The 27707-nt window shown below is 35.8% G+C and overlaps 2 protein-coding genes across 2 annotated transcripts in view; one reads left to right on the top strand and one right to left on the bottom strand.

Annotated features, from left to right (window-relative positions):
* Nucleotides 1-130: 130 nt before the first annotated feature.
* On the bottom strand, nt 131-14414 carry LOC123240877 (2-iminobutanoate/2-iminopropanoate deaminase). The gene is made up of 6 exons (XM_044668593.1): nt 14262-14414; nt 5266-5371; nt 4598-4652; nt 2580-2648; nt 1760-1815; nt 131-714 (listed from the first exon to the last, which is right to left on the bottom strand). The coding sequence occupies exons 1-6, from the start codon at nt 14324-14326 to the stop codon at nt 658-660; spliced, it is 408 nt and encodes a 135-aa protein (XP_044524528.1). The 5' UTR covers nt 14327-14414; the 3' UTR covers nt 131-657.
* A 144-nt stretch (nt 14415-14558) lies between these two features.
* POP1 (POP1 homolog, ribonuclease P/MRP subunit) overlaps nt 14559-27707 on the top strand; it is a 30843-nt gene continuing 17694 nt past the window's right edge. The window contains exons 1-7 of the mRNA XM_044668572.1: nt 14559-14645; nt 19606-19755; nt 22260-22436; nt 22616-22791; nt 24421-24669; nt 25894-25981; nt 26686-26873. Coding sequence (XP_044524507.1) covers nt 19608-19755; nt 22260-22436; nt 22616-22791; nt 24421-24669; nt 25894-25981; nt 26686-26873 — 1026 coding nt within the window. The 5' untranslated portion in view covers nt 14559-14645; nt 19606-19607. The remainder of the gene's footprint in view (nt 14646-19605; nt 19756-22259; nt 22437-22615; nt 22792-24420; nt 24670-25893; nt 25982-26685; nt 26874-27707) is intronic.

Consider the following 27707-nt stretch of genomic DNA (forward strand, 5'->3'; position numbering starts at 1 on the left):
AGTGTCACTAATATATGTGTAAGTAGTACTGATGATGAAGTAACTGTATTGCCTCTAATGTAAAAATTCCGATGGTTGAAACTTTCATATCAATGACATTTCTGAAATGAATGTTACAACACAAGAAATATACATGTCTTCATTTTATTTCCATTAGAAAAATAAATTTGTCATTTAGAAATTTTTGGTCCATTAACTTCTTTCTTTTTAATTTTTTTCCTTTCCATTAACTTTTGCCATAGACCCAGGAATTTCAATTATAACAGTGGAAATTCTTTTTTGAAAAGTTGATGTTTTTTTGAGGGATTTGCCCTCTTTTAAATCCTTGGCATTACATGCAACTAATTGAAATGTATAAAATTATTTTTTCTAGTTAATTTTGCTTATAAAATTAAATAGTTAATTATAAGAACATCAGTCAAATATTTCTCAAATCATGAATTTAGTAGAATTTAATTCTATAAATGTTAATTTTTCCCTTTCAGACATAAAATAACCCCTAATTCCTAGAGAAAATGTAATTTCTATATTAGAAAGTCTTCACACATTTTATTAAGGCATATAGTATCTGACATTAATTTCAAGAATTAGAAGTAAATTGATCATTATTCCTAAACCAAATACAGTTGGCAAAACAACGGAAGGCATGATTTATAGTCAGGATTTTGTGGGAAGTCCTGAGATTGCTATGGCTTCAATTTCAACACGTCCTCCCTGTGGGAAAAATAATGAAATAATGAAGGTGATTGTGTACTAAAGAATATAGTTCATATTCCCAAAAAAATAAAATATGTTATTCCAGCATATCTCAAGCTTAATGTCATCTAATATGCTAAATAATGGCAAAAGGGAAAGCAGTAAAACCATGGATAGAAAACAAATGTTAAGCAGTAGAGAATTTTAAGTAAATTCAGTGAGAAGAACATCCTTGTAGGGAAATAAACATTGTGATTTGAGGTGAGGAAAGAGCAACTAAATATATATGGACAAGGATGTACTCTAAAAATCAGACATGCAAGAAGATGAAAGCTTTTAGGAAACGGAATAGACTAAATTTCTATGACACTTATCCAAACATATTTCTATTGTTTTAGGTTTAAATGATTATTCTGAACCTCAATCTAGCAGGAAATCTAGTAGCAGCTGTGTCATTAATTAGTTGAGATACCTTATTAAAATGAAAATAACTCTTTGAAGTATCAAAATATCTCATTTGATCTTCACAACCACACTGGGATAGGTATTAACATTCACATAAAAATGGGAGTGAGATGCAGCAGTTCTTAATCTTTTTGGTTTATAAACCCCTTTACAGTCTTAAAAATTGAGAACAGTGCCATCTGTCAAACTCAGGAACTTTTTTTGGGTGGTTTTATCTATTGATATTTAACATACTTAAAATGAAAATGTCTTAATTTTGATCTCATGAAAGCAAGGCTTTTGAAGACTCCCAGGGATTTCTGAACCATACTTTGGTTTAGAGATTATCTTCCTAATTAATGGGAATATTCAGATGACACAACAATTCTCTAAGATGCTGAAATGCATTGGTAAAGGGATTTTCCTCACACAAGAGTTCCCTATACCAATGAAACCAAGTCTAGTTCTTCTTTCTTTCTCCATGTGTGTTGTATATCTTCAACTACATAATGCCTTCAAATAAATCGCTTTAAAAAATATCCAGTAATGCTAGTTGAATATCCATACTATATCATAGAAATTAATATCTAAAATGATGTGTCATGTTAAAATAACTTACTTTGGGCAAAGCAGCAACCTGGTAAGCAGCTCTGGCTGGAAAATTACTCTTGAAATCTGAATTTAAAAGATTTTAAAAATGTATAGAAAACATCTTCAAGACACATTTTTAAAATATATCAATTAAATATCAAGAATCTTATTTAAGTACAATCACAGGAAAAAGTAAGACTGCTTTTTTAAAAATACTTTTAAAAATATTTTAAAAAAATACTTTGTATAATGATTACTGTGACTCAATACCTTTCTACTCTAAATGTTTCAACCTCCTGAAAAAAAAAAGATAAAAGATGTTCTTGTGGTTTTTGAACCTTTGATTTTTGTATCAAAAAAAAAAAAAAGAAAAAAGAAAAACTGAATTTTTGAGTTTCATATTCATTCCCTCCCTTCCACACCCCAAATGGAGTCCCTACTATGTGCAAAACACTGTGCTGTAAACTCTGGGATACAATGGTTAATTAGGCATTTTCTTTTCCCTAAGGAACTTGCAGTTTAATTAGAGGAGATAAGACCTGCATTGGAGTAACTGTAACGAAGTATAAAACTTATAAACACCCTGATTGGTTTCTGCAATGCTAGCTCCAATGCCTTCCTCCTCTACTTTACTTTTAAGCTACAAATGAGCATGGAAATGACTCATGGACCCACATCACCTCCAAAATGCTCAACTTTGAAATTCTGCTCTTGAACCCTGAAAATACCATTCATTCTTTGGGAAACCACTTATCATCTTTTAAATACATATTATTTAATACATTTTAATAATTGAAGATGATCCATGACTATACTGCACACAAAAGAGAAACAAACAAGTTACTTACACTGCTTGTAGACTTCATTAACAGCATTGAAGTCATTGATGTCAGCCAGCAAAACAGTTGTCTTTACCACTAGAAAACATATTGGTCATTATGTGAGACTTCATTAGACCCCAAATTTATTTTGGAAAAAGAATAGGATTTTATGCTTACGTAAAATGTGAATAGAGTATAATTTAAAAAGTAACATTACTTTTTTATATTACTTTATATGGAGAGAAAAATGATTTTACATTGACTGCTAGATCAACTCAAAGAAAAAGGTCCAATGATAGCATCTGGTTGAAAATCTCAAGTGAGGGGCAGCTGGATGACTCGGTAGATAGAGAGCCATGTCTGAAGACAGGGAGTCCTGGTTTTAAATCTGGCCTCAGGCACTACTTAGATGTGTGACCCTGGACCAGTCACTTAACCCCTATTGCCCCAAGTGCCTTTATTGCTCTTCTGCCTTGGAACTAGTTCTTGGTATTGATTCTAAGATAGAAGGTGAGGGTTTTAAAAAAAGAAAAAAGAAAACCTTAAGTGAGAAGCTACTCACCAACCTGTGAGGCAGCCTATTTTTTTTTTTAATCTCTCTAATGATCAGAAGATCCTTTTAGCACATGAGTTTATTATTGTATGCTTTCAAAGTAGTACTGTATTAAATTTTTATAAGAAACAGATCATTGCCTTTATTTTATTTCCTTGTTTCTAGGTAAGAGGGAATGGTAGTTAAATAGTGATTTGTGGCATACCAGATCTATTCTAATTTTGAAAGTATTATTGATGTATGGATATTGTAACCTATGTGCTCGGGTACCAGACTCATGGTCATAGTATTTCTTGATCATTGCATGTAATTGGTACTCTGTTAATTTTGACCACTCTCCAAACCAAATGGTTGGGAGAATTCCTGGGAAGGGCGTTGGCTGCCGCAGGGTCCTAGCTCCTACCTTAACAGACCACATTCCTTACCAGGTCACATGTTTGATTAGACTCCTCCTCTTTGATCACGTGGTTGTCCATTGAGCCAATGTTAAATCCCATACCGTGTCACATGTTCATTAGTTACCTCCCATTCCACATTCCTTGATTCTCCAATAAAAGTTTGGGTATATGCGCAGCCCACTCTCTCTTTACTACCACCAAAGCAGCACACTTGCTGCATCCCACCTCTCTGAGTCTGTTCCTTTGTTATGTTCGTTCTCTCTCTCTCTCTCTCTCTCTCTCTTTCTGTCCCCTCCCCCCTCACCCATTTTCCCTCAGTTTCCAATTCTCCTCAGGTGTCCGCCCATGAATATATTAATTTGTGGTCACAGAAGGGTACATGATTAATTAAGACTATGAAACCATTATTAAATCAGGAGGTTTTCTGATTATCTGAGCTGAGAATTGAAGAATGAACCAATAAGTTTGATTACTTTAAGTCAGCTTGGAAGGAGGAGGCTCCCAGGAAAGGGGACAGTATGGTAGAGGATCATTGCCTTGGGAAACTATAGCTAGAGAGAATAGCTTAGAAAACTTACATAATATCTAGCCTGAGACTAGGTGTTATTAATACACTATTTTGATTACTTTCCCTGGTGTTTTAATGTTAAATTTGTATATTCTCTTGTAAAAAAATTCTAAAAACCATACTCTTGTCATCCAGAGTTGATATTTGGAATAGAAAGAAGGAATATATTTTTAAACGAAGCAGAAAAAACAGGAAAATCCAACTAAAGATTAAGTGGTACAACAAAACTCTGAATCCAAGGAATCAAGAAAGTTCAGAGTATTCCTCTAGTTTCTGAGATTCAGTATTTAGACTCAATGATGCTTTAGAATAAAGGAAGTAAAATCCTTGAGCTATAAACAAAGGTCTGTTAGATCAATACCAAGGTGGGCTAAAACCCCAGGAAGGCTGACTGTAATTCAGTAAAGTTTAAAATTGGATCTTTCAAAAGTTATTCTGCCATCCTGTAATTCCTGGTTTTCTGCTCTGGATCTGCAAGTCTATTCATTCTTCTAACACTTAGTAAAAATAGTATCAGTTAACTCACCATGAGTGTAATCACAGCCTGCAGCTTTCAGAATTTCCCCCATGTTTTTAAGTGCCTATAATATAAAGCAAAAAGGCTTAAGGCATTGATACCAGAAAGTTATCATTAACTTAAATCCATCATCTTTTACTATCTTGCCATTCAAGGGCTTTATGTGACAGAAATGTTTAGACTGAACTTCAGATTCTTTCCAGCTGAGCTTTTTGCAAATAAGTTACTGGCATCCTGTTTAATTGTTTACTGCAAACCAATGAGAAGCAACATCCTATTATATCTTCTTAGGTGCCTTAACTCCTTTTTAGAGTCTTGTACTGAACTACTCTCTCATTGTAAAGATTTTTTGATATACTCTGTAAATTTTCACTAGGCTTAAAGTCATTTCTTTGATGATACACTGCTATGACTCTATAAAGGTTAGTTTTGGGATAGACATCCAGTTCATCACTCAGAGCCTATCCAGCCTCTTATGACGTGCCCCAGCTTGAGCTCTTCTGATTTGGCATTGAGGACTCAGCATTACTTTCCTGGCACAAAGAACAGACTTTAGTGGAAGAAACCAATATTAGCTGAGAATATTTCTAAAACACGTGAGATTTATCACTTAGCCTGATTTTGAACTGCTCAATATTTAAAAAGAAAAGAAAAATCCAGTATCAAAAGTATCTTACCTGTTTGGCCTCCTCTGTCACACCTCCTGACACTAGCTGTCCACTTGAAGGATCCAAGCCTATCTGTCCGGAGATGTACATAGTTTTGTCTACCAGCACTGCTTGACTGTTAATGAAAAGGAGCAATTATTATGTTTTAAATTAAATTCTAAAAGTTTATTAAGTAAATATATAGTTTTTACCACACAGAAGTATTTTTTTGTGGGAGTGGGTATTCATTATATTAATGAATTATTGTTTTTTCCCCCAAAACTTGTTGAAGGGGGCAGCTGGGTAGCTCAGTGGAGTGAGAGTCAGGCCTAGAGACAGGAGGTCCTAGGTTCAAACCCGGCCTCAGCCACTTCCCAGCTGTGTGACCCTGGGCAAGTCACTTGACCCCCATTGCCCACCCTTACCAATCTTCCACCTATGAGACAATACACCGAAGTACAAGGGTTAAAAAAAAAAAAAATTTAAAAAAAAAAAAAACTCGTTGAAGACAAATTGTTATTTATAACTAGTTAGAACAAAGATTAAAAAACAAGTGTTTTGGTCAATGAACTTTTAATTAATAAGAGAATGTTCCATTTTTGTGCTTTTTAATGAAAAATCTATAAGTAAAAAGAGCAAACTATGCTAGTATTGACTGAACAGTTATAAGCATTTAAAGGAATCCTACATTTGAGATAAATTTGTCGGTCACTTACATTGCTAACTAAGAAGAGAAAATCCTGATATCTTGCATCTGTTTCTGAAATCAGAGAAGTAAGCACTTTAATAGACCTATGAATTAGTTTAAAGTTGATTTTTTAAAGAATATTTTTATTTTTCCCCTCTAATTTTGTTATGAGTAAAAGAATCTCTAGTAAATGTCATGTATGGTTTACAGCATAGGCTCTTGAGAACTAGAATTAGTGAGATTAACTAGTACTTAGGAAGTCTGGAAAGAGAGAAGTCATAAAACCTGTTTATTTAAAAAATGGCCATCTCTGTAGAAACAGAAGAGCAACAACTGCTTGAACACATGGGTTGATGGGGATATGACTGGGATTACAGACGCTAAACAATCACTCTAGTGCAAATATCAATAATACGGAAATAGGTCTTGATCATGATACATGTAAAACCCAGTGGAACAGTGTGTTGACTAAGGGGGGGGAGGATTAGGAGGCAGGAAAAGAATATGAATCATGTAATCGTGGAAAAATATTCTTAATTAAATACAAATTTTCAATTCAAAAAATAAAAATTAAAATAAATGGCCATCTCTGCATGACTTACTTGGCCCACAAATAGATAACTGTTAACCTGTTAATTTGTAAACTTCTCTAAGGTGGAACACCATCAGCAAGAGCTAATATTTACCAAATTTCCGTCACATGCCCTAAACTCTATATAAAAGAATAATTAAATCTTTCCTTAAATATAATTTAGCCAGACATATTTTCCTCCTCTATAATTTATTTTAAGAAGCGTTTTTGACACACTGGCTTAATGGAAAGAACAATAAATTTAGCGTTAGAGAACACTTGTATTGAAATCTTGGCTCTGCTATGAATGTGGCAATTGTAAAAGTAAAAATTTCATTTCTTTGGGCTTCAATTTTCTTAGCTGCAAAATGAAAAATTGAGCAAGATTATTTCAAAGGTCTTATCTTGGTCTTTTTGTTAGGAAAAATTTTCAGACATTTGACACTTCTTGATTACAAGGGCTCTATGAATGAATTAGTGGGGTACTGGATGAATTAGTTCTAGACCAAAGACTATACTTGACCAACCAGAGAGGCATATCCTATCTTCCAGCTCAAAAGACCTCTAATATTAAGAACATTTCTAAAGCACGATCTGTTAATAATTTTAAAAGCTTAAACATCATCTAGGCAATGTTAGAAATTGATAATATGAATGCAATAATAGTGAGAGGTTATAATCAAGAGGGTTTGTCACACAGATTTTCTGAAAAGTGCTGATTGGTTAATTGGTGACAACACCCTCTCCATTCTATTGCCAAGGCCAAAATGTTCATTTGGCACATTTTGGCTTTTTTTCTGGACAGACAGTCCTGAGCTGGGTCACAACACAACCAGAATACAAATATAAATTAAACAGATTTTTTTTCCCCAAATGGTTCTTTTAAAAAATACATTTTTGTTGTTGTCTCCTGTCATCATTGTTATTCAAAGTTATCTCCTTTTCTCCCAGAGAGTCATCTCCTAGAGAAAATAGTAATTTTTTTGTGGGGGGATGAGGGGGGGGAAATTAGCACAACTGCTTGATACTTTGAAAAGATAAAAAACAAACAAAAACCAAAACTTTCCAGGAAGCAGGATGGATTGGGGTATCTTCTCATCTTTCTTTGATTCCTGCATGATCTTTATAATTTGGTTACTTTCACTTTTTATTTTTTGGTTTGTAGTTGATTTCATTTACAATCGTTGTGGTAGTTATATATATATTATTTTCTTGGTTTTGCTTATTTCATTCTGCATCAATTAATATAGATCTTTCCATCCTTGTCTATATTCATCACACACATCATTTCTTATAGCACAGTAACATTCCATTATGTTCATATACCACAATTTATTTAACCATTCCTGAAATGACTGGCATCTACTTTGTTTTCAATTAGATATTATAAAAAGTGCTGCTATAAATATTTTGATGTATATAGGGACTTTCCTCTTATCAATGGCTTTCTTGAGGGTACAAAGGCAGTAATAGAATTTTTGGCTTAAATAGTATGGACATTTTGGTCAATTTATTTGTGTAACTTCCAATTTCTTTCCAAAATACTTGTACTATTTCATAGCTCCATCAACAATCGCCATGAATAATGAATGCCAATATTGCCATTTTTTGTTATTTTTGCCAATTTGCAGGTATGAAGTGAAACCTCAGGGTTGTTTTAATTTGCATTTTTCTTGTTTCTAGTGATTTGGAGAATTACTTCATGTGGTTGTGAATGTTTTGCAATTCTTTGGAGAACTGTTTGTTCATATCCTTTGACCACATGTCTATTAGGAAATGACTATTAATTATATGTGTGTATGTTGCTTATAGACCTTACATACCAAACCTTTCTTAGAGAAATGTGATGAAAGACTTTTTTTTACCAAACCTTTCTTAGAGAAATGTGATGAAAGACTTTTTTTCCCATTTGATCACTTCCTTTCTTATCCTAGTTTGCATTACTTTAGGATGTGCAGTTTTTCAGTTTCATGTAATCAAAGTTATCTATTTTAACTTTTGTAATTGCCTCTATGCTTTGTTTGGTTAAATAGATTGCCTGCCCATTGCTACGAGAGGTATATGATCTGTTTTGCTTTTGATTTTTTCATATGATTTTTAATAATAAGGCCATCTATCCACTTAAAACGTATTGTAGAATTTGGTATAGGGAACTGATCTAAATATAATTTCTGTCAGACTGCTTTCTAGTTTTCGTAGCAGTTTTTATCAGATAAGTTTTTTCCTAGGTTATTTATATTTTCCACTTTCTCAAACACTAGTTTGTTGAGTTCTATTGTTTCTGATTCTTCCTTGTCTAGTCTGTTCCACTGAACAACCTGTTTTTTTACCAATACTAGTCAGTCCTGATAACTGCTACTTTAAAATATAGTTTGAGGTTTGTAAGTGCTATTTCTTCTTTGTTCAAACTTTTTTCCATCATTTCCATTTTGGAGCTTTTGTTTTTCCAAATGAATTTTGCTATTACTTTGTCACATCCTATGTGGCTTTAAAATTTAACTATGCCAGTACCATCTTTTTTATTATGTTGGCACAGCCTAGTTTTGAGCATTGGATATTCCTCCTACTATTTAAGTTGTTTTTATTTCTTTAAGGAATATTCTGTAACTGAATGTAAACAAGTCTTTGGAGGATCTGGTAGGTCAACTTTGGTCTTTCCCTTTTGTATATTTAGAAAGAAGACAGCTGTCGCTCAGTTGCTATTATTGCCTTTATTCACTTCTATATTTCTGATATTTTGGGTATTTGAGAAGTAAATTATCTCTCCAGTTCTGTTTTTTCCCCCCTAAGGATGTTTTAAATGAGCCAATATTATTGCATATTCATCTTTTTTTCCCATTCATAGTTAAGTTCAGCAGTATCTTGGGTTACATCCTGAGATCCATTGCTCTTTGAAACACATTATTCTGTGCTCTCCTGTGTTTTCTGGTGATAGTCTTGCATTATTTAAATTGCCTTTCCTTTATATTGGAAGGTCTTTTTTTCTAACTGTTTGAAGAACTGGTTTTTGAACCAAATTGTTAAATATAAACACTATGTGTTTTGGAGTTTGTAGCCTTGGATTTTCTTTTTCCCCAACTGGAAGCAACCTGTGAGTTCTTTCAACTGTTATTTCATTTTCTGGTAAACTTAACAAATCATTAGGGATTTCCTTCTAAAGTATCTTTTTCTAATATTTGCAAATATCAGTCTGCCATCCTTGTGCTTATTACTAATTTTGTAAGGCTGAAAGCTCAAGGTTTTAATTTTCCTATTTTGGTGAAACCTCTACACTCATGGAAAAATTTCTGCCCATGATTAGACCAGACAAAGCACTGGACAAGAAACTCTACAGGATAATGAAAATAAACTGAGAATTACATTAATAATTTATACATCATGGTAGAATGGTAATTAAGTCATGTCAGAAGATTAAACTTCAAACTATGAAGCAATAATCCAATAAACAAGCATTTATGAAATGTCTACTCTGTTCCAGGCAACGATGAGAATTAGATCACATAGTAGATCTCATCAATGTAAATATATTTGGTTAAATCCCATTAGGCAGACATTTAGGGAATGGACTTACTGATTTTGATAAATGTACAACAAATTACAATTGTACAATGAATAAAATTTCTGTTTTGTTGATGTCCAAATCTTCTTTATCCCATTTGGGGTTTTCTTGGCAAAGATACTAGAGTAGTTTGCCATTTCCTTCACTTCATTTTGCAGAAGAGGAAACTGAGGCAAACAGTGTTAAGTGATTTATCCAGAGGCACAAAGTGACTTTGAGATCAAATTTGAACTCAGATCCTTCTGTCCCTAGGCTAGGTACTCTCACTGTGCCACTTAGCTTGAATAATATTTAGCCCAGTTTATCATTCATTAATCAGGCAAAGAGGAGGTGTGCTTTTTACAGAGTAGGTCAATCAGAGTGACACTGGAAAGATATTCTACAACAAAAGTGAATGCTTACTACTTGTTACAAAGGGAAATAAGTGTTTTTGTGGCCACAAGTCATTCAACTAGACTGAAAGAGATTAAGACCTCCTTAAGGGGTTAGTAAGCACTGACTAGTTTATTATAGGAAACACTAGGTGCTTTATCAGATAAAGAAAAGGGGACACTTTCTTAAACTCTTTAAGTCCCCAGAGTCCTCTTCTGTAGCTATACAGTGATTAGGTGGAAGGGAGATACTGATGGAGACAGCCTGCTGAGGCATACATAACAGGGCAAGAAATGGCAAATAGAGGACAAAATCGAGTTAGTTATGTTAACTCTAACAGACTACTTCAAAACCCCAAATTCCTCTTCCAATAGAAAGAGAAAGATCTTTATTTATCCTTCCAAGGATTCAATGAAAATAACAAAATATTTGCTGACAGTGAGATATAAAAAACGACACAAGTGATATTGGGCCATAATATAAAATTTCAGCAGCATGGAAGCTCAGCCCTCTTGGAGGCAGTAGGAGAGTTTCAAAGCCCTGGAAAGGAGATTTTGGAGACTTCTCGCTCTTCCTCTACCACTGATTTACTTGATGACCGTGGTCAAATCACTTACACTACACTACATTTGAAAAATGGGGAAAACATTTGCCCTGCCTACCTCATTAGAATTAACCAAAAAATCCCTGGGATTTGTAAGACTCCTTTAAAAGTGTTGGTTGAATGTCATGTTAAGCACCTAGCAAGTGTCTGGCACACAACAGGCCTAGAATGCTTGTTGACTGAGGTACTGATTGTTAAACTACCAATTCCATTTTTGGAGCAATTCATCTTAGTACAATAGCATCATTCTGCCCCCATTTTTGTTTTTCATTTGTATGGAAGGGACAAGTGAGGAGACTTTTTAGTGAACGTACTTTCAAAAGACAACCAGCCGCAGGTATTTCTAAGGAACTGAGAGGAGACCTGTGTGGTTATAGTGGTTTGAGGGGTTTCTCAGTGCCTGGTGTTTTATGAAGACCCCATGCTCCAATCTTAATAATATTTATCTAGAAGCTGATAGTTTAAGTGCACACCTAATACACTTTATATATATTAATACAGAAACACATGCATACTTTTACCTGACCTAGATGTATATTCTGTTTTATATATATATATGTATATATATATACATTCTGTTATATATATAGATATATAGTCTGTTATTCAAGCTCTGATTAAGTAATTATTACTAGATGCCATGTACATGTACAAGTGAATACAAAAGGAAAACAACAAAAATAGGAGACCCAACATACAGAAAATTATGCACATACAAGATGCATACAGTGTAAACAGCAGATTTGTGTGTGTGTGTGTGTGTGTGTGTGTGTGTGTCAAGGTGGCAAATGGACTTCTTAAGGAGGCTTAGGGATCATAAAACTTAGGCTAAGTTCAGTAACTTGCCCAGAGTCATATAGCTGGTAAATAAATGTTTCTGAAAATATCTGCACTTGGGTGTTTCTGATTCTAAGCTCAGCCCTAGATCGTGGTGGAAAGAAATAATGTAACAGTGAAACAAAGAAACTTGGAAATTGGTTAATGATTGCCTCCAACAAGTAACCTTATATGGCTCAGAAGTGAATCAAAGCCTTAGCAGTTGACTGAATCTGTAATCACTGGTATAAATTGTTACTTCTTGGTCACTGCATATTGGTGCTTTTGAATTATTTGTCTTTTATGCAATATATCAACATTCTGAGCCATATCCTAAAGCCAGATTCTCTGGCCAAGCTTACAATTAGACCAAGTTTCAAATACAATATGGTAAACATGAGATGCAATTAAAGGCAGGCATGAGGGACAGGTGAACCCTGCCCAGGATTCCATATAGTGACTTGACAATTTGTTCTGACTTTTGAAGTATACTGTTAAAAAAAATTCAATAAACAAGGACTGGCTGGAGTAGCCTGATGACTATGTTAATAGTTAAAGTGATTTATAGTAAATGAAATCATGTGTAAATTGTTGTTATTCAGCCATGTTTGACTCTGTGATCCCATGGACTATTGGTTTTCTTAGTAAGGATACTGGAGTAGTTTACCATTTCCTTCTTTGGTGGATCCTTTTAGCATGCAGTCAGAGATTAAGTGACTTGCTCATAGTCACAAAGCTAGGAAGTAGCTGAGGCTGAATTTGAACTCAGGTCTTTCTGATTCCAGGTCCAGAACTTTATCTACTGAGCCACCTCCTAGGGCAGTGATGGACAAACTATGGCTGGTGGGCCAGATGTGGCTCCCAGATATGTTCTATCCGGCTGTGTGACATTATTCCTAATCTGACGAATACAATGAATAGGATACAATACAATGAAACTTCGAAAGAGTTGCCTGACAGATGAGCATTTCTTTTCCTTTGGCCCCCTCTTTAAAAAGTTTGCCAATCACTGTCCTAGGCAAACAGGGGTTATCCACAGTCACACAGATAGGCTATGTCTGATGCCAAATTTGAACTTAGGTCTTCCTTATTCTAAGCCCAATGCTCTTAATTATTGAGTCACTGTAACTCCCAGGTAACGCATTATATAAATGCTAGCTTTATTTATGTATACTCATGTGTATACATCAAAAGATTCATTACTAGCAGTATGGATACTCTTTCTATTATTGAAGATCAACCCTGCCTTAACACCTTAGTAGGTTTCATGAACTGCAGTGACTGTCTGAAAATTCAGTACCTTGTGGCCAACCCTTCTCATGATGAGATCAATAATTGCAATACTTCATTTATTACTACAATTATGGATAAAAGAGCTCTAAGTGGGGGAGACACGTCTACACATTTTAGGAAAATTCTCTTAAGGTGCCTAGCACAGTCCCTCATGCTGAACAGCAGGCTAATAATTGTTTAAAGTATAGTTTCTTTCATTCTTCTTGTAAAAACAAAACATTTTTATTTTTCTACTGGATTGACTAATTTCCTCAAACTTGCAGCCTTGCTTCTCCTGCAGTAGTTTTACCAAGATGGCCTGCTCAGTTTCCATAGCACCAATCTGGTTAGGACTTGGAAAAAGCCCAGGCAAACAGGGGTTCTGGCTCTGGATAAATTTCTGTAAAGCTGGATGGGAATGAAAAGAATACTTTTTCCCCCATTAAACTCTAATAAAAATTTAGCATTTCTTTCACTTATTTTAAATATATATATGTGTGTATATGTGTCATGAAATATATATGTACACATATGCATATTTCTGAGGAGTCCATTGTTTTCAGCAGACTCCCCAAAAGGCCCTGACCAAAAAAAAAAAAAAAAAAAAAAAAAGATTAAGAACTAAGATACAGGAGGGAAAACCGGTTAATGTTTGGGAGGTGCCTTGAAGTTGGAATGTCCAGCCTGGAGTTCTGGTTCCTACACTCATTTACTGTATTCCTTTAGGCAAATTGGTTTATTTCTGGACTTCAGTTTTCACGTGTGTAAATGCTGGAGAATCACGAGGGTGGTACCTTTTATCTCTTATTGTTCAGCGTGCAAGGTACACAAACGACATACAGAATCCATTACTTTAGTCAAGGTTTCCAGAAACTGACTATGCCTTCTCTTAACATCGCTAAAAACAACAATCACTTAGCAAGTTTAAAATCGTATTTTGTATTTGTGGCCACAAACAGGATTATGCTGGTCAACAAAAGACTTGTATTCCAACCCCGACTGTGCCATTAAGCAGCGTTGTAACATCCCCTCTCTGGGTCTCAGTTTTCTCACCTGTAAAATGGTTAGATGACCTCTAAAGTCCCTTTCAGCTCTAGCCGCCCCTATTGTACGTACACAAGCCCATTCTTACACGTGCCGTTACCTGTAAGGTCCGATTGCAGCTGGTGCTTTCGCTGTGCTGATCACTTTCTTAATCAGGGACGACATAACTAATTTTTATCTAGTTACTCTTTCACGGAGAAATGAGCAAGGAAAATAAATACTGCTTCACTTAAAGCTCTTTCCCCTCACTAGACCAGAGGAGGTGCAAAATCTCATTGGCAAAAAGAACACGTTCTGCAGGCGGCGCTTCGCGGCATTTTGGGAGTTGTAGTCTCCCAGGAAAGCCCGGCCACGCGAGAAAGCCATTCATCCGGCGCATGCGTCTTCCTTCTTACCTGCTGTGCATGCTGCTTGGGTGGCGCCGGTTGGAGACTTCAGACGTGCTATACTTGGGCCCAGGGGTCTTAGACTGTTCCAGGTCTAGGTAGGTCTTGGGTCTAGCAGCGAGAGAGGATAATCGAGGAGGCAGGACTGGCCACGGTCGTGTCTCGGGTTCTGGAGGCTCAGGCGTTTGGATTTGGGACTGGGGCTCCGGCCCCCGGCGCAGCCCTCACTGCACCTCTCCTGCCGGTTCCCCAAATCCACCCCGCGCGGGCTGTAGCCGTCCCGGGGTGGAAGTGGGGGGAGGCCCTTAACTGACCATCCGAGCCCATCTCTGCCACTGACTACTCAGGGAAGTGAAAGGAAGGGCAGCATTCCAGTCTTCTCGTACTCTCATTTAAGCGGCCCTGGAAGCCTCTCCAGTTCTGGGGGCTGCCGCATCCTTGTCGGGAGAATGAGGGGGGAGCACACTGGGTGACCTCTTAAGACAGTCTCCAGCCCCATATCTGAGACCTGAACCAGCTCCGGGCCCTGGGCGGCCTCTGCAATCTCTCCTCCAGGCTGCCTCGGAGGCCTTGGTCTGCCCACCAAAACAATAATGATGAATTGATATTTACATAGCCTTACAAAGTGCCAGGCACTTTACAAATGTTATCTCATTTGATTCTCTTCACAACCTGGTAATGTAGGCGCTATTATCATCCTTATTTCTCAGATGAGGAAACAGGCTAACCAATTAAGTGACTTGTCCAAAGTCATATAGCGATTTAGCATCTGAGTTCACATTTGAACTCAAGTCTTTCTACCAGCCCTGGGTTCAAAGCTCTATCCCCAGCATCAACTTAAGAATTGGCTTCATCAACATCTGACTGCATCCTCATCACCGTCATTATCACTTATTTCCTTAATTGTAGTGACTTCCTTCTGTTAATGCTTTCTTGCTTCCCCTGTTTATAGTGTGTTTGTACATATTTTTCTGTTTCCCTCACTAGCTCCTTGTCCCAGGGACTGTCTTTTCCTTCTTTTTATATCCCTAGAGCTTACCACTGCCATATAGTAAGTGTGTAGTAAAATATTTGTTTGATTCTGCTTCAAACTGACTGGACTAGTTGTCTGACCCCTTAAACCCCATTCCCAAGCATTGTTCATCTATTCTCCTGTGTGGGTTAAAAATCATGCAGTATCCTCCAGCATATATTAATTAGTATTAGTAATCCTAGATTGGCAACTTCCTATAGAAAATTAATGAAAGTTAGGTGACCTTCAGAAAGGAGATACTAATCTCTCCTTATGAAGAATAGAGAAACTCCCCCTCCCTAAGCAGTTTTATATACATAAATATACACCTTTAAATTCACTCTTTTCTAATGTGGCCAAAACCCCCTATTTTGTCCCTTTTTCTTAATAGCCCTAACGATCAATATTAAAAAGGTTAATGCTGATGGAACATTCCTATAGGAAAACTCCTAAAACTTACAGCTACAGTGTTGACTCCCTGTCCCAAATGTTTCAGTCTGAAAGGCCTTGGCTATGTCTAAACTCTGACTCAACTTAGAAATGTTCCCATGAGTTTCAGAATGCTAGGAAACTTAAGGAGGGTAGGGCAAGATAAAGAAAATATAACATACACAGACATTGTGTTACACACAGGTAGTGGGTAACAAAAAGAGGAGCATTGTATTGATTTCCTATAAATTCTGACTTCATTTGTATATCTTTGGACATTTCTATTGAGTAGACTACTCAGAGCAGTGCCTTCATCCTTTCCCCTTCCTAATAAAGGCTGCATTTTCTTTGCCAGCATCTTATCAAGTCTCCCCATTAGAGTGACGTTAGGGTGCAGACCCCAAGATTCCACTCCACACACTCTCTAGTCTTAACTATGCCAGGACTTGCTGTCCTCTGGTACCCATCCTATAATGTCAAGCAATATCAACTAACATTTATATAATGCTTTAAGGTTTGTAAAGTGCTTTACAAATGTTTTCTCATTTCATTCTTCACAATAACCTTGGGACTTAGGTGCTATTATTATCCAGATTTTACAGATCAGGAAACTTAAGACAAATATCCTAAGTGAGGTACTCAAGATTATGCAAATAGTAAGTATCTGAAGTGGATTTGAATGTGGGTCTTTATGTCTCTAGCACCAACTTTCTATATACTCTTTACCATCCATCTACTGTAGAGTATGAATGACTTTATAAAAATCTAGTAATATAAGTACTATTCAGTAAATGGCAAAGAATATGAAAAGGCAAATTTTTTTTAAAATTACATTTTATTTTCAGTTCTAGATCCATTCTCTTCCCCAGCCTTTCCCCTAATGATTGAGAGAATTCAAGAAATACAAAACCAATTACAAATATAAAGTCCTGCAAAACAAATTTCCACATTAGCTATATTTAAAAAAAAGAAAAAAAATGCCTCAATCTGTACTTAAGAGTTTACTCCCTCTGGGAGTGAGCAGTCTTTTCTCTCATGAGCCCTTTAGAACTATGGTGGATCATTGTGTATCTTTTACAGTTACCAGAGAAGAAGTTGGAAATTTTTCTTTTTTGGAGTGTTTACAGTGTCTTTTTATGAAATTTGGGTTAAATATTTGGTCAGCATGTTGATTATACAGTACTACACATATATTTTATGTGTTTCTGAACATTTTCTTTCATCTACTGGTCTTTACTTGTCTGTAACTTTCACCAAACTCTCTCCAAAATTCCCATTTAATTTCTTATGTTGACCTGCAATATGGTGAAATTGCAATGGGCGAAAGTTGCAATATGTAAGGGATACCTGTATATGTAAAGCTGTCTTTCTTCTTTTTATCAGTTCTTTCTCTGGAGGTGGACATATACAAATTATTCTTTAAACAGTATTTCTGTTGCTATATATAATGTTTTATTGGTTCTACTTATTTCACTCTTCAAAATTTCATGTCGGTCTTTCCATTAGTATTTCATCACAGTCATATTCCCTCAATTTCCAGTTCTTTGCCATCACAAAGAGAGCTGCTATAAATACTTAGAATATAAGGTTCTTTTCCTTTTTCCCCTGATCACCTTAGGAAACAAATCTGATAGTGATATTGCTGGGTTAGTAAGTTAATACAGTTTTATAATTCTCTGGGCATTATTTCAAATTGCTCTCTATAATGGTTGGATCAGTTCACATTTCCACCAGCAGTGTATTAGCGTCAACATCTCTTTCTTTCCACATCCCTTTCAATGTTTATCATTTGTCCTTTTATCACTTTAGTCAATCTGATAGGTGTGTGATATCTCAGTTGTTTTGATTTGCTTTTCTCTAATCAGTAATGATTTTGGAGCATTTGTTCCTGTGGTTACATATAGCTCTGATTTCTTGATTCCAAAACTGTTCATATCTTTTGACCGTTTATCAATTTGATAATGGCTCATATTCTTAACAAAGTTCTCTCTATATATTTAGATATGAGACCTCTCTCCAAAACACTGCCTATAAATCCCCTCCTCTAATTTACTGCATTCCTTCTAATCTTAGCCACATTAGGTTTATTTGTGTAAAACCTTTTTGATTTAATGTAATCAAAATTATCCATTTTCTACTTCAGAGTGCATTTTCTCTCTTGTTTACTCATAAATTCTTCTAGTATTTTTTTAGTTACAACTTGAGAGTTCATTTGGGCTGACTCACCCAGCAAAATAAAGTGAGCATCAAGGATTTAGGATCTGTTTTTGTAGATGATTGGGTAACTTAGTTTTTTCTGTTTTTGAAACTTGTTTACATAAGCAAAATCAGTGCAGCTAGATTAAAAGAGTTAACTGGGGGAAAAATCTTTGCAGCTAATTTCTCTGATGAATTTCTTTGTCCTTTGTCTTATAGAAGGTTTAGATGCAAATTTGTAAGAATGAGAGAAGTTCCCATATAGATTAATGGTTAAATTATTCAGACAGGGAATTTTAAAGAAGAAATGTAAACTATCAACAGTCAAATGAAAAATATTCTGAATCACTAATAATGGTCAGATTGGCAGTGATGAAAAAATGGTTAATGACAGTTGTTGGAGGAATTGTGCTAAGTTGGTGGAGCTATAAATTGGTACGGTCATTCTGGAAAGCAGTTTTTAAAACTATGCTCCCCAATTACTAAACTGTTTGAGCCTTTAACTCAGCAATACCTCTGTAGAATATATACTATGAATATATGCTATATATTTTGGGAGACATTTATTGTCCTGCCCTCCAGTACATACTACATATAAATGAAATTAGAGAGAAAGAACCCTCTGTATAAAAATATTTATAACAGTGCTTTTTGTTGTAGCAAAAAAACCAGAAACAAAATGGGTACCCATTAGTTGGGGGATGGTTGGACATCTTGTGTATATGTGAATGTTTACTAACATTTGTACAAAATGATTAAAAATAAAAAGATTTTCAGATAAACCTGGAAGTACTTTTATGAACTAGTACAGAGTGAAGTGAGTAGAATTAGAACAATTTATACAGTGACTACAGCATTGTAAAGGAAAACAAATGAAAAATAGGGAAAGGATTTTTATGTGTGTATTGAATGGGAAGATTATGGGGGATGTGAGGGGAATAGTGATAATTATGCCAGAAAAGGGAGAAAAAAGTAATAGAGGTTCCTTAAAGTATTAATATATACTTTAAAAAAAAAGTTGTAATATGTAATATAGATTCATGGAGTTATGTGCACTCTTTTTGTTCTTTGTTCAAATGAATAATAATAAAGAAAAATTAAAATTTTAAACACAGTTAGCATTTAGTTAATACTTAACTGTAGTTTGCAAACAGTTGCATACAGATAATATGTATGCAAAGATAATAAACTTTTTGCTCTAAGTTCCAGTTCTTCATATAATCTTTTTGAACTAGGTAAATATAATATTGCTATTTTGCAAAAAGGATTATTTTCTCTTATCACTTTAAGTAAATTTTTAATCTCTGTTATAACTTTTCTATTGATGAGTCAAGTTTTATGTATCATTTTAAGTAAAATTCTTTTATATGTTGATTTTTGATATAATTTTAATAGAAATGTATAATTTTTTTTTTTAATAGAAATGTCTAATGCAAGAGAAAAGAAACATGCCAAGAAAATGAGAAACCAACCAACCAATGTGACCTTGTCTTCAGGTTTTGGAATTACTGATGAGAAAGGAGTAAAGCATCATAATGGAAATGAAAAATCTTTCCATTATCAAAAACAAGGTATTGCTAGATTGAGTTGTTTTTACCAGATTTTCTGGTAGCTATTATACAAATAACAAATTACCTAAATTGAAAGCATAACATGCTTTTAAAAACTGAAATACTTTTTTTATCCAGTAAAATATAACCTCTTTTAGGATAGGGACTATTTAACTATTTTTTTTTTGTAGAGTACTTTCGATGTGGGATCCCTGGATTTTGGCTTTGGGCTTCTTTTTTGGTCTTCCTTTCAGGAAGTGATTATTGAATTTTTTTTTTGTACCTTTTAGAACCAATACTTTGTATTGGTTCCAAGGCAAAAGAGTGGTAAGGACTAGGCAGTTGGGATTACCCAGGATCACACTTCAGGAAGTGTCTGAGGCCGCATCTGAACACAGATGTCTCCAAACCTGACTCTATTCACTGAGCCACCTAACTGCCCCAATTGTTGGATTCTTAATATTTTTGAATTTGATTCTAATAGGTCTGGGAATTTCTTATCTTTGTTTAGGCTTTTTAAGAAAATAAAGGTGTTCAGGAAGTCTAATGATTCTTAGAATCTGTTTTCTAAGTATGTTGTTTTCAAGAAAGCTATTTAAAATTTTCTAATGTTTATTCATTCTTTTGATTTTCTTCTAATAATTCTTGCTATTTCATGGAGTCTCTGATTACCATTTTGATCTGTTTTAGTTTTCAGGAATCCCATTGCCCCTTGTATAAGATTTAACACTTCATCTCTTTTTAAAATATTTTTTTGATGTCTTATTTGCATCATCATAGTTATAAATAGTATTTTTTGAAGAAAAAAATTCATACAGCTGATCAATACATTGAAAAAGTTTGAAAATGTGCAGTATATAATGCTTGTTGACTTTTCACAAAAGAAGTAGGTTGGGGGGTGTCTTATATCTTTTCATTCAAATTCTGCTTGATTGGTCTTTATAATTTTGTTATATTTACTTTTGATTTTTTTGGTATGTCTTTGTTCATCTGTTTGCATTGTTCTATTTACTGTGTATTATTTTCTTGGCTCTGTACACTTTCCTTTGCATCACTTCATTTGGATCTTTCCGTGCTTTTTTTATATTTGTCATACACATTATTTTTTACCATGATTTGTTTAGCTGTTCCCTCATCAATGGGCATCTTTGCTATTACAAAAAGTGATAAATATTTTTGTCCATATGAAGCTTTCTTCTTGTCATTTGCTTTTTTTTGGGGATATAAGCCCCATAATGAACTCTGGTTCTCAAAGATTATGGACATTTTAGTCATCTTATTTGCATAATTTCAAATTACTTCCTAAAGTAGTTGCACCATTTCAGTTTCACCAACAGTGTGTGCCTCTCACTCCACAATCCCTCCAATACTGTCTTTTTTAGTCATATTTGGCATTTTGCAGAATGTAGAATGAAACCTCGTGGTTGTTCTGATTTGTATTTCTTTTATTATTAAACATTTTCTCTTCTAAGTTACTTATGTTCCCTCTAATTCTTTCCTGAAGAACTTTTATTTTGTTTTTGATTTCTACTTTTCTTCTAGTTATTTGTGTGGTCCTTTTGAAAAGTTCTCTTTTTCCTTTGATTCTCTGCAGTTGTTATGGTATTAGATTTATATTGTTTTTGATACTTGGATGGTATTTTCCTTGATTTATTCACCTGTTCTGTTTTGGTTCCTCAGTGGGAGCTATTTGTCAGGGCCACCTCTGCACTATTCTCCATTTGGGGAAAGAGTTTAACTCTTGTGTCTCCTCACCTTGATTTCCTTGCAGGACCCTCTCTGGTTTCTCAGAAAGGAGTGGATTCTAGGCATGGGGAACACTAGTGCAGAGGTCAAGGAGAGGTCCTTTCTCATGGGCTTGATGAGAGGGCCACTTTGGCTGTCCTGAGAAGGGCAAGAAGTGGGTAGAGTGGGAGAAGGCCCAGACAGCAGGCCCACATAAGAGGGCTTCAGGTGCCAAATAGGAATTTGTATGGCATTCTGCAGGTGGTAGGGAGTCATCCACTAGAGTGGATAGAATAAGAGAATCTCTTAGACCCGGGCATGATGAAGAGCGCCTTGCAGGTCAGTGGTCAGGCCCCCTTGCTTGAAAGAAACCTAGCATGGTGGGTCTCGTCACATCTTGAGGCAGCCATTCCACATTGGGACAGCTCATAGATGAACTGTGAGGGAGGCTGTCCTCAGCAAGCCTTCATCTGCCTCTCTGCAGCTTTGACCCTGTCATCCGGGGTCTGGCAGAACAAGCACCTTCCCTGTTCCGTGTGATGGCCTCCCTGTGTATGAAGATAGCTATATAGCCACTGATTATTTTAACTTGCTTCCTGGCCTTAACTGTAATCTCCCCTTTGGGCTGTGGGGGGTGAGGATTTTGTCTTATTTGCCTCTTATTTTCTCTTACAGTGCCTAGCACAGTGCTTTATGCACAATAAATACTGAAAGAATATTTGTTGAATGGCTGATATCTTTTTTCCTGATATGTTTTAATACTTTTTAGTTTTATAGACAGTATTTTTATTTCCTTTTAGAGCCCCATGCTGGAGCTCCACAGCATCAGCAGCCAAAATTGACACATGTATCTTCTGAACCTTGTATGAATGAACAGCCTTCCAAGGGTCATTGCAAAGGAGAAAAGGGCAAAGGACAAGCAGGATGGAGAGGAGGGCACCAAGGTGCTGCTCGGGAAATCCCTAAATATATAACTGGTAGGTCCTTGCAGGGAAGTGGACTACAGCGTGTCTGAGGCAGGACAATTTAGGGAAGTTTGGTTCTGTTGCTGGGAACTTGAGCTTTCTTTTTGTCTTAAAGAATCAAGCAATTAAGACATTTTGTGGGTTTTTTCTGTATCACCTTTTACATTCTAAGAATGCAATTTCCTTTGTAGCATCTACTTTTGCACAGGCCCGAGCTGCTGAAATTAATGCCATGTTGAAGGCAGTGACCCAGAAATCTTCTAATTCACTAGTGTTCCAGACTCTTCCCCGACATATGAGAAGGAGGGCTATGAGTCATAATGTGAAACGCCTTCCCAGACGGCTGCGCGAGATTGCTCAGAAAGAGGTATTTATGGGAGAAAGGTCTCTGCAGATGTGGGGTTTGAAACACCAGGAAGCCAGGGCCTTGAGGTTTCCTTCATTTCCATGGCTTGGATTCCATTCATCTTTGTTCTTGCCCTGTTACTCACACCTCAGAGTGCCCTGCCCTGCCTCTGCCCCTCTGATTGTGGAGGGCTGGAGGGCAGAGCACAAACCTGCTCCCAAACCCCCTCCTCATTTCTTTCTGGCTCTACTGCCTGCCGTGGACCCCACTATCATCATGCTGGGTGTGCTGGGTACCTTTCCTCAGTTTCCTTTTGTGTGATGTCATCCCACTGTAAGTTTTTCTTATGTGTACCCTCAACCGTTAGTATAGTGCCTGGCACACAGTAGGTGCCTAATAAATGTTTATTGTTCATATTGAATTCTTGAATTTCCTGTCTTTACTTTTATGTGATTCTTAGTTTTCCACTGTTTACTCCTTAATGGGAGTTTATATTTGTGGCTAAATTTTGAACATATCTGGCAATAGGTAAATATTGTCCAAGAATATAAGAAACAAAATACTAGGTCATAGAGGAGGTAGCCTAGTGTAGCCCAATTACTTTAGTGCTGTGATGGAAGGCTCTAATAAGAGATGGCTTGTTGAGGAACTTTTCATGGCCTTCTTCAAGAGCTTCCTCAGAAGTTAGTGAAGTATTATAGACAGCCTTTAGATTCCTCTATTTTAATTAGGAGAGAGTTGGGCATTGCCAGATTGGAATAAAATTTTAGTATAGGCAAACATTTTGCTATTCTCAGATAGTTTCTATTCTTGTATGTTGAGGCATTAATTACTATGTATATATGTAATATATATTTATGCACACAATGTTGCTGCTTTACTAACTAGCTAATGACTGGCCTGATTGTGCCTTTGAAGTCATTAAATAAAGTGTAGGACTAGAGCCAAGCCCCAGTTCTTACCACCAACTGGCCATCTGATTTAGGTGAGTCTCTTACATTTTTGGGTCTGAGTTTCCTTATCCTTTAGATAAAGAGATTGGACTAGTTGATCTTTAAAGCATCATTTGACTCTAATATTCTTTTGACTTAGATAGGGTAGAGTAGGTCCACTGGTGAAGTGTTTAGTTTGCTTTCACGTTAAAAGGCTGAGTATTCTAAGCTTGGGCAAGTTTGAGTAGCTTTTTGCTTATAATCTTTGTTTGAGGATTTTGATATAAAAGTGGTTTGTTATTTTTTTTGTAAAGGTTCTTTAGCCTGCTGTTGCCCCAGGTATCAGTATGAAGTTACAGTTTTGTGTTATAAGCAATGTGATTCAAAGTCTAAAGCATTAATTTGTCAATGAGTAGCCTAAATATACAAACAATTATTTCCCCTTATGACCTAATCATTGTGATTTTTTGTTTTAATAGAAGTTAAAGTCTTGGAGAAAGAAATTTACTTGTCAAGTCATTTATAGTGTCCTTTCAGAAAAATAATACAAATTAAGAACAAGACAAAAACTAGAAAATATGGGATATAAAAGTAAAACTTTAATCCTAAACCTAGTGGTTTTTGAATTGTACAATTTAACATTGTTATAAGATGTGTTAGAATTACTGCCTTATACTGGGATTTAAAAACTATCTTTATAATGTTTTTGACAACATAGGCAGAGAAAACAGAGCATCAGAAGAAGGAACATTCAAAAAATAAATGCCGCAAGGCTCGGAGATGCCACTTAAACTTGCTCTTGGAATTTAACCGGAGACAAAAAAAGAATGTATGGTTAGAAACACACATTTGGCATGCCAAAAGATTCCATATGGTGAAGAAATGGGGATACTGTATAGGAGAGAGTCCCACAGTTAAGAGCTATCGAGCCTCCTATAGAGCAATGACAAACCATTGCCTGCTTCAGGTACGGTGCTGGGCTTTCCTTTCCTTTGATTTTGTTTTATTTAGTACTTTCTTAGGCTTCTTAGGAAATTAATGGTATGGCAAAACTCATTGGAGCAGCTAGGCAGTGCAGTGGATAGAGTGCCCAGCCTTGGTTTAGGAAGACTCGTCTTCCTAAGTTCAAATCTAGCCTTACACACTTATTAGTTGTGTGACCTGGGACAAATCACTTAACCCTGTTGACCTTAGATTCCTCCTATATAAACTGAGCTGGAGAAGGAAATGACAAACCACTCCAATATCTGGAAACTTCAAATGGGGATATAAGAAGTCCAACACTACTGGAATATGACTAAACCACCACCACCACAACAAAAACTTCACTAGTTTGGACCTTACAAATGTGGATCTATTAATAATTGCTCTTTTGTAGTTTTGCTTGATTTATTTTTCAAAGCAAATTAATGGTGCAAATGAGATTGCAGGGATTTTGTATGTGTATATGTGTTGAAGATGAATGTGAATATATGTGTGTGGGAGTATTTTACCAATCAGTTGGTTAATTTTTAACCAAAATTGAATTGTTTTGAAATTCCTTTGTTTCAATAAATAGCGTGTATTGTCAAGGTTGTAAAGAATAAGGAGTATGGGATAAAAATAAATTATTCCCTCCAAAAAAGTCTTCTCAGGCTCCTAAATTTTGAATAAATAATTTTGAATGTCCACATTAACTACCCAAGACAAGTATTTACTAAGCAGCTACATAATCATTTTTATTTGTGTTGAATATTTTTTTGGGGGGGGGGTGAGGGTAAGGGTAGAAACCTACTTTGAAGCAGCAGCCTTCTGATACACTGCTCAGAGACAGATTTATTTTAATTTGCTTTTCTTCACATCCATTATCTCATATGATCCTTAAAATAGCCATATGAAGTAGGCAGCATTGGCATTATTTTCCAAAAATTTATAATGCAATATAAATCACCTTTTAAATAGTTAAGTAGGAATTTATGGATGTGAATCATTTCCTTGTCATTCATTGTACAAAAACATTTACTGATGCTGTTGAAATCTTTTCAGAGTGATTATTAATGTATAAGGGTAATGAAAGCAATTCATCATCTTAGATTTTTAGAGACATTAATTTTAATTTTAAGATATTAATATGCTTTTACTTTTTGTTGAGTCATCAAAAATAGCTCAAATCTATCTTTTTAACTCAACTCTTTCTTACTTTTGTGTGCAGGATTTATCATACTACTGTTGTCTGGAGTTAAATGGCAAAGAGGAAGAAATACTAAAAGCACTCTCTCGAATGTGTAGCATAGATACAGGTAATAGGCATGTAGCCATATAGCTTATGCAGAATAAAACTACTTTAATTTGTTCTGAAGAGTGATAGAAAAAACTAAATTTATCTTTTCTCTAACAGAATTTTAATGAGCAGCAGCCACCTACAAAGATCTTTTAGAAAGATTTTAGATTACTGTTTAGAGACAAGTAGTATTCATCATAGGTGAAATGTTTTTGTAGCTCACATATCTTGAGTGTGCACATAACTAGGGGTTACAAAGATGTAAAAAAAACCAAACAAACCATGGTTTCTGGTAAATTCTAGGATGGTGAATCTATGGCGTGGATGTCAAAAGATGGCACGCAGAGCACCCTCTGTGGGCACTTGGGCCACCTTCCCCCCTTCCCTCAGTTTGTTACTAGAAAGGCAGAGGGACTTGGATGGAGCTGCTCCCCTCCCCCTCTCCACTATGCCTGATGACATTGTTTTACATCTCCCATGGAGCACACAGGGAGTAAGGTAGGTGGCTCATAGGTGGCAGAGCTGGAGGGGAGCAGAGTACTTGGGCCACTCCCCTCCTCTCTACACTCACTGAGGACATTCCTCACTTCTCCCACCCCTCTACCCAGCAGCCCAGTAGCCCAAAACTATGGTAGCTATTAAATTGTTTCTAATGCTGTTATCAGAATGAATTTTGGCAAGGAGATGCAATAATTAAGGCTATTGTACATCTCATTGTTTTAGGACTCACTTTTGCAGCAGTTCATTGTTTGTCTGGAAAACGGCAAGGCTCTTTAGTCCTTTATCGGGCTGATAAATATCCTGAAGAAATGCTTGGTCCCATTACATTTATTTGGAAATCTGAGGATGGCACTATTACTACTTCTATAAATAGAAAACTGTGGTTATGGACACATCCAACCCTCAAACAGGTATACTTTTCTAATTTTTTTCCTCAGTTTAGAGTAATGATTTTTATTTATAGTAGGCTTTTTATTATAGTGTCCATTGGAAATATATACTTCAAAAATTTGGGATAGTTAATACTTCTGGCTGAAAGTCTAATATTTGACTATAGAAACAGAAACCAAAGATGTTTCATAGGATTATAAATATTGACTGAAAAATAAGAACTAATTTTTTTAGTAATAATTGAGCTTTAAAGAAGATAATTTAAACATTCCTAGTCTGAGATTTGTTTTTAAAAATAACACAAAGGTTAGAGGGCAACTGGGTAACTCAGTGGATTGAGAACCAGGCCTAGAGATGGGAGGTCCTAGGTTCAAATCTGGCCTCAGACACTTCTCAGCTGTGTGACCCTGGGCAAGTCACTTGACCCCCATTGCCTACCCTTACCCGCTCTTCTGCCTTGCAGCCAGTATACAGTATTGACTCCAAGATGGAAGGTAAGGCCCTAAAATAAATAACTAACTAAATAAATAAATAAATAACACAGAGGGTAGCTGGATAGTTCAGTGGTTTGAGAGCCAGGACTAGAGATAGGAGGCCCTATGTTCAAATCTGGCCTCAGACACTTCCAGCTGTGTGACCCTGAGCAAGTCTCTTAACCCCCCATTGCTTGGCCCTTACTGCTCTTCTGCCTTAGAACCAATATTCAGTATTGAATCTAAGACAGAAGGTAAGGGTTTTAAAAAAAGTAACATACTGATTTAGCAAAATGACTATAGTATTTAGGGGCTGAATAGGTACTATTTGGTGATAAAACCATTTTAATGGTGATGATTTTCTTGATTGAATTCTCCTTC

The sequence above is a fragment of the Gracilinanus agilis genome, chromosome 1 (genome assembly GCF_016433145.1).
Source record: "Gracilinanus agilis isolate LMUSP501 chromosome 1, AgileGrace, whole genome shotgun sequence".
NCBI classification, from domain to species: Eukaryota; Metazoa; Chordata; class Mammalia; order Didelphimorphia; family Didelphidae; genus Gracilinanus; species Gracilinanus agilis.